Consider the following 12,710-nt stretch of genomic DNA (forward strand, 5'->3'; position numbering starts at 1 on the left):
ATATACATTCAGAGAGGCACCAGAGTCAGAGCTCTTAACATTTAACTATAAAGCCTCTGCTTATACACATAAAGAAAATGAAGATAAAATCCTTCCAGATACCGGGTATGGTATTTGCATTTCAGGGGAAGTGAAAGAATAATAGCGTTTTTAAAAATGTTTTCAAGTGTGCCAATTTGGAACTCTGTGACTTCTTTATCATCAGCTGAGTAATAAAAAACTTGGCTCAGTTGTTTTTGTCAATGCTGCTAACCCCCTGAAACTGGTTTGTTACTTTACTTATACCTACAATCAGTGTTTTATTACTGTGTCCTTTATCAGAAATCACTGGGTTCAGAATGGAAGAACAAAGTAGAGTTGCAAAACTAAGTGATTAAAAAATAAAACAAAATGTGTGTCTCGATCCTGAAAAGGGAAGACTGAACAGGTGGTCTTTCCCTCATATTAAAGACCCTTCCTGTAAATGACAGAGGAAATTAGTTTTCAAGTCATTGGATGTCTGTTTACAGTAGGTACTCCCAGAAAGTAGCAAAGGTATCAGGAGGGTATAATTTCCTCCTTTGCCCAGGGTTGTGTAGATGGTGAGAATGAAGAGAAATAAAAATAAAACATAGAAAAACAAAACAGTAAGACAGAGATATTGATAGGTGGAAGAGAGATTCAGGACAATTTCTTTATTATTATTAGAACACATTTGTTCCTAAAGCCACAATAGCCTGGTTTTTATTTGTTTCAGCCACATTTACTCCTTTAATTTCTTTTGAAAACATTATTTACAGGCACAATTCCTCATTCTTCTTTGTAACTGTTGAAAAAAGTAATGAAATGTGTGTAATTCTTCAATATAATTGGTTCAAAATCAAAGTTAGGTTAGGAAAAAGGGTCTAATTGTTTAAGATACAATTCAAAAAGATGAAAGAAAACAAGAGAGCTTCATTTAAGTCCTAAACAAAAGATGAAGAAAAATAACTGTAATTCTATGAATAAACAAATCAAAACAAGTAATTCTGTATTACCTACCAGATTAATGCAAAATGTTTAAGCAGAAGAAAGCAGATTGAAAAATATTTTTAATTCTCCCACATAAAAAATATCGTCTCACTTTATCCTTTGACTTTACCCTAGGCATCAGTTTTACCTGCCATAAGTCAGAGCATCTCAAATTTTTCTGGCAAAATTCTCCTGAAGGTAAGGGCAATGTGCATATCCTCCCAGCAGGCTAACCCCATTTGCTGCAAGCGAACAGTTTTCTGAGGGGTTGTGTTTTACATCAATAATTTGAACAAATTCTGCATTCCATTCAGTAATGTAGATCTTGTTTTACTCCAAATATTTCCCCACAAAATATTCGAGTAAAACTGGTACTTCAGAAAGATTATTGTTTCCATCCATGCATTTTCCTGCAGAGCCACTGGGATTAAGAGAATTTACACAGTCTAAGCAGTAGCCTAATGGAATATTTGATGTCCTCTCCATTCAAATCTCAAGCATTAAAGTTAAATACGATGGAGACCCACACTACTAAAAGAAACGTGTTCACAACTGGCAATTTGATTTACTTTTACTTAATTACTTCTGCCTTAACCTCTAAAGGTGATGCTAAGAGGCAAGGAGCTTATCTGTAAGGGATTAGCAAGAACAAAAAGTGAAGCTATGTTGGCCTCACCGACCATGAGGTCCAGAGGTTAATCATCTCATTTCTCTTTCTTCAAACCTCTAACTAGGAAGCCTGATTAGCACACTTATCTTTCCAAGCTTTTCAACCTTTCACCATTTTCAAAAAGTTATTCTATTTTTTTTTTTTTTTCTGTAGACAGCCATCACTAGCAAAGTATTCCTTACCTTCTGGCTAAAATGCTCTAAGGTGTCAGTTTCATAAAAAGACCAAAGTAATCAATTTAAGTCTTTGCCTTTACATACTTTCTTTCTCATATTTCCTAAACTTCCTTGTTACATCTGTGGGAGCTACAGAGTATGCATTATTTTTCCCAAGGGGTCCGGGGAAGCACAAAATAGGTAATCATAAAGTGAAACAATGTCTAGATATTAGGGAAACTTTATCCTAAAAGCAGCAGGAGACGACTCTGTACAATCCCTTCAGCTTTCATCTTCATGCTTAAAAGAAAAATTGCACTTCACCTTAGAAAAACAATTTTGAAAATCAAGCATTAAAAATGAGTCTGCACCTGACTGTACTCTTGCCCCTGCTATTTTTTATCGCAGTTATCTGCTTGTAAGTTTGGATCCTGTGCTACATGTTGAGATCCTGGAGGGCACGAATCACATTGGATTCCTCTTTGCATCTCCATGCTCAATGAGTGAGCATAGAAATGTCCACTCTTGGCTATTAAGTGGACTGGTCTTTCTTTTTTGTTTCAAATTCAACTCGAAGATCCCCTTCTTTTGACCATATTCATGTGCTTTCCTCACTAAAATAAGTTGGCAAGCCTGGTTCGGGCAGTAGGAGTTTGCATAACTGGTGACAATTATTACTGGTTAAGTGGTAATGGGAGGGAAGACACAGAGGTCAATCACAAAGCCTGCTCTTTTGCAAACCGTAAGGCAATGTAAACTTATTACTGCTAAGGTAGAGAATGAGATTGGTTGTAAGAAAACCTGGGTCCCATTTCAAATGAGATAATACATGAACAGTGTTATAAAAATATATCAGGTACCTAGTAAGAGAACTATAGATAATAATTATTCTTGCTACATTAGTACTTTCTGAATACCTTCTTGTCTTTGAAAACTCCTTATCTTTACTTCCGGCTTATTTCCCCTCACCATGATACCATAGGATTAATGACATAGTGTCTGTAATGTGTTTTGAAATCCCTGAAGTATTATAATCAACCCAAGTACCATTTTATTTATGCAAACTGTGTCTACCCAGCAAGTCCACTTAAATATCTAGGATTGGGAACTTCTGTCTCCTAAGGTTTAATAAATTATTCCCTCTGGCTCTAATAGCAAGTACTTTTTCAATGACAATGGAAGGGAAAGCAAAGGAATTGCTCTGTGGCATCTGTTGTGCAATGTTCTTCGAATGGCACATCTCGATAAATGCATGAGAGTCCTTGGAGAGTTACTGCAGACAGTGAAGAGAGAATGGTAGAAATCCCAGTATCTCTGGAAAGGAAGGCAAGACATGCTAAAGTTAGAAAAGACCCACAGTTTACGTCAAGAAAAATCAACAGTGATGCATTCAGTCTCTACTTTATGCATAATGGCAGCTTTTCAGAGTCTCTGGTGAGGAGATAAAAGTAAACAGAAATGCAGATGAGGAGGTGAGGAGGTGGTAAGTAAGAAGGGTGGGGGGAAGATGCTCTATATTACAGGTCAGAATCCAGGAAATGAGACAAAATATACTTGTGTGAGAAGTTTGGACCTGTCCTAATGCAAAATAGCAATTTCAAATTAATCGCAATACTATTACACACCCTTTGAGTGCCATGACCCATATATTCATATATTTAATCCTCAGGATTAATGAAGCCCAGGTAGGGTGAGTAATTTTTTAAAGACAAGATAGCTAATAAGCAGCAGAGTAGGAGTGCACTAAAGCCACCTGGCTCTGAGACCAGAGAGCTTTGTGTGGTGCTCAATACCTGTCCCTGTTTGGAGATAGATTTCACTTCTGATACTGAGGTGGCTCACTGGAAGCACTGGTTTACAAAGGCAGCTGAGCCCAGATACAGACTGTGGGCTCAACTCAGCTTTCTGCATGACCCATGGCAGGGTTTTTTATTTTATTTTTTTTAATATATATATATTTTTTATTTTTTAAAAGAAACTTAGACTATATAAATACAACACAAAAAATATAGGGGACCCTCATATTCCCTGACCCCCAGCCCTCCCATACTTTGCCACATCAATAACATTCCTCACCAGTGTGGCACTTCCGAATGGCAGGGTTTTAAATATTCTGTTTCCTGCCTAAAAATGGTTTCAAGATATTTAAAAGTAAACGAAATAATCCATGTTAAACACTTTAATATTCTGGTAAAAAATGCTGTCTGATCAATTCCAAATATTGTTAGTATTTAATTCATCTGGCTCAATGGGAAGAAAGCAAACCTGCTACCTTTAACATACATTTACCCTAACGTGGAGAAACCCCTAAGATGTTCCCAAGTACTACATAATCGATGCAGCTATTTACTCTCACACCTGCATTTTATAGCCCTTTGTCTTGTTGAATTTGAAGAGATCTTAAAAGCATTCTCAAAACTAATTTTTAATTAGAATTTTCTACACATTGTATGCAATCTGAATGTACTCATAGTAAAAACCATAGAAAGTGAATTATTTACCTCTAAGTCATCATCAGGGATAGCTCTTCTCCACTTCATATTCCAACTGATGTGTTCATAGGCATTGACTACAACTTCGATGGCTCTGGGATAAGAATGGCAAGCCTGTATCACCTGCAGAGTAAACAGTTTCTCTGCATTCATTGTACACATATGACTCATTCATTCTGCTTACAGTGACATCAAGGACTCATTGACCCACTGGGCTCTGTATAGTCTTTTTTTTTTTTTCATCTGGTTGCTTCAGCATCTTTGTGGTGTGTTGCTCTGCTGCTGCACCTCTCCACGCAGGTCTGAGATGCCTTTTTCCAAGTTCCAACCTGGGTCCTCCATATGGTAAACAGGAGCTCAATTGCTTGAGCCACAGCCACTTCCCTTGATTGCTTTTGAAAGTGTCATACCTTTGAGTATTCAAACCCCTTGCCAGCCCCAATGGTTGAAGAGCACTTAATAAAATCACACTAACTTCCTTCACCGTCCAGGAGCAAGGGAGAAATACCTGCTAACAAACAAGCAGGGAGCTTGAAGAATTGCTTGCTCTGCCCATAACTGAAGCAATTTCGAGAGAAGCTGTTCTCAGAACACCCTTCCAGCTGCCTGGGAAACTTCCAGCTCTAGGGAAAATGTTTTAATCAAAAGGCTGAATGTTAGTCATCTAAGAACTTCAGGTTTACTGATGACCCTGAGGTGAAGCAAATTAGACAATATGCTACGAGTAGACCAAAAGTGTCTTCCCAGTATAAGCCCTGAGAGGACTGATGGTACATACCAAACCATACTCACTGGCATTGTAACTTCTGTCAACAGATAAAAGATGACAAGAAATCTAGCTATTTAGCTAGCATATGCTGTTCAACAATGCATGGCCAACCAAAAACAAAACAAAATGAAACAAAAAAAAAACCCTTGGAAAGCTGAGTCAAGGTGTCTAACATTTCCCTTAGGAGACAGAAAGATTTCGCTTTAGATTTTAAGCTGTACTGGGTATTTGTACATTTAACCAAACTTTAGCGTAACTGAATTTTAGGCCTATCTGATCAATCATTTGAGCAACATTAGGAGCCAAGTGTGGAGATACATAAACCCCACATAAAAAAAGTAAAACACACTGATTTCTGAAGACAAGCTTATCATCAGCCTGGAAGGCAAAAGCACATAAACTAAACATGTAAAGACAATAGATAGGGTTGGTCCACATATTTAAGTGTTGGATTATATGGTTTAAAAATTAGGATTTATAGGTATTCCAAAAGGAAGACTTGCGGGTGTTGGGTTTAATCAGAAAGTTTTCTCGGAGGAGATGAGTTCAACTTTAGGTCCTAGATGGTGGAGGGTGTGCATCTGTGCCACTGCGCATGTGCACGCACTTATGCACCTGTCTGTATGTGCAGCATCAGCAAATGTAACAATTATGTTGAAAGAGAGGTACTTCAGGTGCACAGCACAACAATAAAAAACAGCTTTATTCTTTCCCTTTCTCCTGCCCATGCAAACCCATTCCCTAGAATTCTTCTTATCCATTCCTGGCATGATACTGCAGGCAAGACCCATAGCTGTTTCTGATTAATTTTTAATAATAAAAACTTCCTTCAGTCATTCTAGAGACAAGAACATCACTTCTGTAATAAAAAATGTACATCGTAATTGAATAAGTGAAACTCCAAATTTTACTGAATGTAAAAGCTTCTCGTCTTCTGTAACCCAGACCTGCTTCAGGGTAGACGCCTGTAGTGGGAATGGAGATATTGTGGCTTCTCTATTTCTCTACCTCCTCTTCCCCTCCTCTCCTTCCCACTCAACACTGGACATCTCTGGGTTTGGAGGCGATAGAGGGAGAGAAAAGGAGGACCAAAAGTGTTGGTTGATAGGTACCAACTTGATCTTGCATTGTTGCCCCCTGCATTAGGCTATCCTGTCACAGGGAGATTCTGTGGGTTCTGCAGAAAGACTGGGAGCATCCAATTCTCTTGATAAGGATAGTGCCTCTCCTCAGACAAGTCCCTTACAACCCCTGGCCCTAACCAGCAACTTCTATGTCCACCAGCACACTTCTTGGTTATTCTTGCCAAGATGCCCTCATTGCTGGATGTTTTTATTTAAAATTGACCCTAGCTGCCTCTCGGATGTGACCTACAAGTAGTCAATGGAGGAAGACATGAAAACACTTGTAACTCTCAATTTAGTCACGTCTTTTTCCTTTGCTACCAGACAAGCAGCTTAAGCCACGGACTTTCTCCTTTAAATTTTCTAATCACGAGTTACATGTCAGTCCTGTGCTTCCCTTGAAACTTGAGAAAACATGTATCAAGCTTTTTTGAGGAGTCCTCTTATAGCCCCTCTCCTGGAGCTTGAGATAAGGAAAAAGCCCTTTCCCTTTCACTAGAAGGGAGGGATGCTCTGCAATTCAACAATGTTCTCCAAAAAAATTTCTTCTCAAACTCAACTACTGTTTTGGGGCACAAGGTCACAAAACTGGTTTCCCAGATCCTTTGCAAGACCTTCATGGGTGATCTAGTACTGCATTAAAAAAATTTTTAATTTATTTTTAAAAAGATTTTAAAAAGATTACATAAATGGTAGATAAAAAATGTAGGGGGTTCCCATATGTCTCAACTCCTCCTGTCCCACATTTTCCTACATTAACAACATCTTTAATTAGTGTGGTACATTTGTTACAATTGATGAACACATATTGAAGTACTGCTATTAACTGTAGTTTACATTATAGTTTATACTCTGCTTCATGCAATTTTATAGGTTATGACAAAACATTTAATGGCCTGTATCCATCATTGCAATGTCATGCAGGACAATTCCAATGTCCTGAAAATGCCCCCATGTTACACCTATTCTTCCCTCTCCCTCCCCGCAGAACCTCTAGCATTGCGTTTTTAAATGTAGGGTGATCAGCACCTACATCTTGAGGCCTCAGGCAAAACTGAGACAGAGAGATGATCATTTTAATACTGGTTAAGTGTGTGTGTGTGTGTGTGTTTGTGTGTGTGTGTGTATGTGTACAGAGGTCAAATGGAATGGAGGGTCCATGTCAGGAAAAAGCTAAAATTAATTACAGGTAAGATGGAGTTGGCTGACTGTACATCAGGCATGCTGGTCTGAAGAGTTTAGGTTTGTCTTGACAGGCAGGAGGTGGCTATTATATATTCTTAACAAGAAAGAGTTACATTAAGTTCATTCCATTAGGAAGCATTTGTTGAGCACAGTGTTCAGTACCAGGACAGTAATTCTGGGAAGTTAATGACCTATTTTTATTTTGTCTTCAAGGAGTTTACAACCTAGCTGAAGAGAAAGACATATATATTTCAAAGAATTAGAGAGCAATATAAGTCAGTAAATAATAAAGGACTAACTTAAAAAGACAATTAAGTGTCCCTTGAGCATCATGAGCAAAAGCACAAAGGGAGAAACAAACATGTTAAGGACAAAGAACAGAGGGAGGCTAATCAGGAGGGTTCCAGTGGCTTTTCAGCTAACTCGCTAATGGTCATGGGAATGAAGGAAAATGAAGTTGTGGGAAAAATTCATAAGAAAGAATAAGAAGGACTTAATGATTAATCAGATATAAGGAATGAAGGATTCAACTTTGAAGCCTGAGATCAAGGACAAGTAGGAGTGTCACTGAAAGAAATAAGGAAATTGGAAGGGCTTACAAATTTTGGATGGACAGATAACGAACAGGAAGATATTTTACATGTAATGTTCTAGTGCCAGTCAAAAATGTGCATAATAGAAGTGTTGATGAGGTCAAGAAGGAGATGGAGACTTGTGTTCCATCAAAGTATGCTCCAAATGGAAAAGGTAGAGGACCATGAACCAAAGCTTGAGGAATCCAATGAGGCAGTTGAGAAGAAAGAAGGAAAACAATAGCTGCCTTTTTTTTTTTGAGGGCTTACTATGCTCCAGAGACTATGTAAAGTTCTTTATATATTTTAGCTCTCTTCATCTTCAAACAATCCTGTAAGTTTGATTTTACAACTATTTCTGTTTCACAGATCTAAAAACTAAGGCTTAGAAAATTGAAACTGAAAGTAATTATTGCTAGTAAATGGCAGAATCAAAATTTAAACTCAGGTCTGTATTATACCAGAAGTCAAAAGGAAAGTAGATATATCAGACTGAAAGATACCAAATGAGGAGTGCTCAAAGCTGGGTTATCATCAGAACCATGAAGACCTGAGAGATGAAGACAGACTAAATATCATCAGATTTGATTAAAAGGCCAGTTTATGGAAGAGCTGGCAGACCGACATAGATAAGGACCTGATTGTGTGGGATAAATGGAGGATGGATGGACATTTGTAACTAGGGCGGACCAGTCCCCATCCAATATGACCCCCGCTAAAGATTAAATGGCAAAATAGGATCACCATCCACTATACCATGATGTCCCAGCATGCAGAGTTTCAGAAATCCAATAAATGACACTGTATTTTCTTCCTGAATTTAGAACCCATTAACAAATGAAATGCAGAAGACAAACAAGTAGAAATCAGACTGTCAGCTATATCACTGATTACATAAAATATGTTTAGTTACATGGTCACATAGAGCTTCCTAACACTCCACCCAAAAATTAAATTTACATGCCAAAACTGTAGGTCTCTTCTTGGCAGAAAGAGCCTGTTTCCATAAACTGACCACCCAGAAGAACTAAAAGAATCAAGGAGTTCCCTAGGCCCAAGGTTAAGTAAGTGAACTCAGTCCTTCTTCCCAACTCATAAATCTGATAAGAGGGATGAGGCAGAGTTGGGGATAAAGGTTGAAAGGGGGTTATTTTAGCAGAATTTTCCTCATGGAAACCTGAGACAAAGGAAACGGCAGGGATCCTCTAACATAACACATCCTCTAACAAAACCCAGTTTCGATGGCCTAAACCCAATGGGAATAAAGAATGACAAGATATGGTAATCATGGACTACAGAAACATGTTGTTTTTTTTAAATTTTCTGGAGCACAGTTTCAAGTCAGGAGGCATAGCCTCAGCTGAGGACCTGTATCAGCCCAAACAAACAATCCAATCTGAGGGCCTCCACTAGGAATGTAGGGGCTCTACTGAAGCAGAGGTTTGAGTCAGTGCTATGCCAGAAAATGTTCAACAACTGGCTCGATGAAAAAATTGTATGCATGTAAGTATACATAAGTAAATTATAAATACATAATTTATGTAAGTATATTATAAACTTTAATAATTAAAAGGGCATGTAGCATGCAATTTGTAAATAATAATTAACTATATACTACACTTTTTTTTTTGAGGTACCAGAGGCTGGGACTGAACCTACCTTGTATGTGGGAATCTGATGTTCAACCACTTAGCCACATAAGCTTCCCTGAGTTGGATTTCTCATTTGTTTTGCTTGTCGTTTGTTTTTGTTTTTTCAGGATGCACCAGGATCCAAACCGGGGACCTCCCATGTGGAAGGTGGTTGCTCAACTGTTTCAGCCACATCTGCTCCCCTACACTTTATTTTTAAGTCTCTATATAGCCAATTGGTACTCATTGAAGACTTTTCTTATGTTTTTTTTAATTGATTTTGTGTGGATATTGATTTGCATCCATAGCTAACCTATGACTGCAATTAAAGAACATATGTAGTTCCTTCATGAACATTAGTTGATATTTTTATTACATTAAAGAGTAAGACAAGAAAGAAGCAGTGAAGACATATGTTGGAACTTCACTCATTCATCAATGACATGAGTAATATTTTTATTAAATCAGATAAATAGTTTTCCAATTTTGAAAGGCAAGTTCTTCACTTTGTGTGTGTGTGCTATTCACAATGTAACAGCTACAGACATGACCATGGACACACAATTTAGTTTAATCTTCACTATCATTTTCTCCATGAATTTCATAAGTCTAAATATTAACAAAATGGGAGTGGATGTGTCTCAAGTGGTTGAGTGCCTGCTTCCCACATGGGTGGTCCTTGGTTTGGTTCCTGGTGCCTCCTAAAATTTTAAATAAAAAAAAGAAAACAGCTCAGGGGAGCTGATGTGGCTCAGTGGTTGAGCACCAGTTTCCCACATACAAGGTCCCAGGATCAATCCCCAGTCCCTGATACCTTAAAAAAAAAATTAACAAAACAATAAATCAAACTTTGATTGGTAGCATTTGCCGATTTCTGTGGCGCAAATACTTTTTATCATGGCCTACTTCAAGTTGCCAACATGAGCTCACTGAATATGAATTTGAATATGCATGATGCACAGTGATACATCATTATATTGTTTCCACCAAACAGATACAATAGATGCAAATAACTTCAAAACCATAGACATATAGAGTAAAATAATTAGGAAATGTAGAGTAGAATAACTAGAAGTTAATGTCTTTTGAATATTTATGGCATTTTGAAACATAATGTGATTGAACATTTCTATGATTTAATTTTTAATAATGGTTTCACTAACAAATAGCTTGCAAAAATTCCTGATGATTTATCAATCAGTTTTCGTGAGCTGCTATGAGCCAACACTAGCAGACCACTGCTTTGAGCTATCTTCCTATTAAAGTAGCGGTTACAGAACATGACAGATTAAAGGTACATATTAAACTCCAATTCAGTGAAGACCTCAGAATCATCTTGCTCAGTCGCTGGGTCCAAATCACATAATGAAAGGATCTATTAACATGCATCCTCTGGGCACAGTGCACAAAGTTGTGCTATTGACCATGGCTTCTTCAGTCAGACCTAAACAAAGGGCAGCCCTATGTCATCAGTCCATGAGAGGTGAGCAGGTAGGCTGGAGCCATACATCTGTTGCTATAGGCCCTGTGAAGAAACAGCATTTCTGGGCCTGCAAAAAGTATATCTAGAAGGATTTCTATCTGAAAACACAGCTATTGGGGTGGGTAGGTAATATTCCAGCATCTTGGTCTTGCCCTCTTTAGCAAATAAAAATGCCAGGCCTGGTTAAATTTGAATTTCAAGTAGACAAGAAATAATTTTTAAGATAAGTATATCCCAAATATTGCATGGCACATACTTATACTAAAAATTATAGTCTACCTGAAATTCAAATTTAACCAACATACTCTATTTTTTTCTGGAAACCCAATTCCCAGTTCCTACTCAGAAACAGTTCAAATTAAGTTATGGATATAGGAACATCATTCATTCATAGCTTAGGTGTTTCAATTTGTACTTGGCATAGTCCCATATATCACAGGGAGAAAACATTTCACCTTTTACTACAATAAAAATTAGGTGGTTCCAAAACCTAACTTAATGCAGTCTTCAGATGCATGAAGTCCAAAATTCCTACTGCTGTCTTTAGTTTTTTTCTGAGACTCTGACTACTAAGTTTTCTGCTGAAAGAAGCCTTGGTTGACACAAGCTTGACAGTCTCCCAGCTCTTTTCAGGGGCACTGCAGACTTCCAGCAGAACTAAGGCAGTTGTATATATCCTCTTCAGCTTCAGTAATTCTTTCGTCAAGCACCAACAAAAAAGACCCTTCAGAAAAGCAAACTCCTAAATCACCATGATACACTGACTACCAGGATCCTTGACTATCAAATGAGGAAGGACTGGTAGGAAAACTTTCTGCTTCATCTCTACCTGCCTGAGCAACAGAAGATATCCAATGAGCTTTGCTTTCTGTGAGTCTCTGGTGTCTCTGTTCTCCCTTCATGAAGGAGAAGTTAGATAAAAAAGCTTTTCATAAAATGGTGGCAACTGAAGGGAGATTCAGATTCCTTTCTGTCACTGACCCCTAAAAGGACAAATGAATGCACGATTTGTGAAAAAACACAATCAAGATAAGTTGCCCTGCCACAATTCCAATCCAAATACCACCTCTAAGCCACTTTAGTAGAGAAATTCTAAAGCTACCTTGGCTCTGATATATTGATATTTCGAGGTACAGAAGGGTGCTTAATGATGAAAGAAGCTGTTTTTACCCTGGGCTTCACATACAGCATTCTTCACCTGCAGAATTCTTCCTTACCTTCCTCAAACCTCCACGTTACGGTTCCTACCCTAGAAAAATGTCCTTCTTGCCCTACAAGAAAACCCAATCGTGGCTCCCTGGGGTGTCACTTCCTTCTGAATTATACTAGAAGAAAAAAACCAAATGTCCTTTTGTGCCCTGGAAAGCAATCGCAGACCCTATAATTCTTTTTTGCCTTATGTAATTTATATATTGGCTTTCAGTGAAATACACCCCTCTACAAATTTGCTTTATATTTGGAAGACAGCATCTCCAGCTCTGACCTTGTTCCTTGTAAATAAGGAAACTGAATTCCCCATCCAGAAGAGAACAAATCACTTTATCTCCAGGATAAATGAGTCAGTCATTTACGTGTTGTAAAGATGACTTTCTCTTTGCAAAGTCGGGCTGCAGAGTAGTTGCTCTAAATCACTCTGAAG

At 38.0% G+C, this 12,710-nt stretch overlaps 1 protein-coding gene across 1 annotated transcript in view; it reads right to left on the reverse strand.

The window, feature by feature from the left end:
• Positions 1 to 357: 357 nt before the first annotated feature.
• The window catches only part of ASB4 (ankyrin repeat and SOCS box containing 4), a 77,467-nt gene continuing 65,114 nt past the window's right edge, over positions 358 to 12,710 (reverse strand). Inside the window, exons 4-5 of the mRNA XM_004470731.2 lie at positions 4,317 to 4,430; positions 358 to 3,129 (exon numbers count right to left, since the gene is read on the reverse strand). Coding sequence (XP_004470788.2) covers positions 2,941 to 3,129; positions 4,317 to 4,430 — 303 coding nt within the window. The 3' untranslated portion in view covers positions 358 to 2,940. The remainder of the gene's footprint in view (positions 3,130 to 4,316; positions 4,431 to 12,710) is intronic.

Source organism: Dasypus novemcinctus, chromosome 5, assembly GCF_030445035.2.
Source record: "Dasypus novemcinctus isolate mDasNov1 chromosome 5, mDasNov1.1.hap2, whole genome shotgun sequence".
Taxonomy (NCBI): Eukaryota; Metazoa; Chordata; class Mammalia; order Cingulata; family Dasypodidae; genus Dasypus; species Dasypus novemcinctus.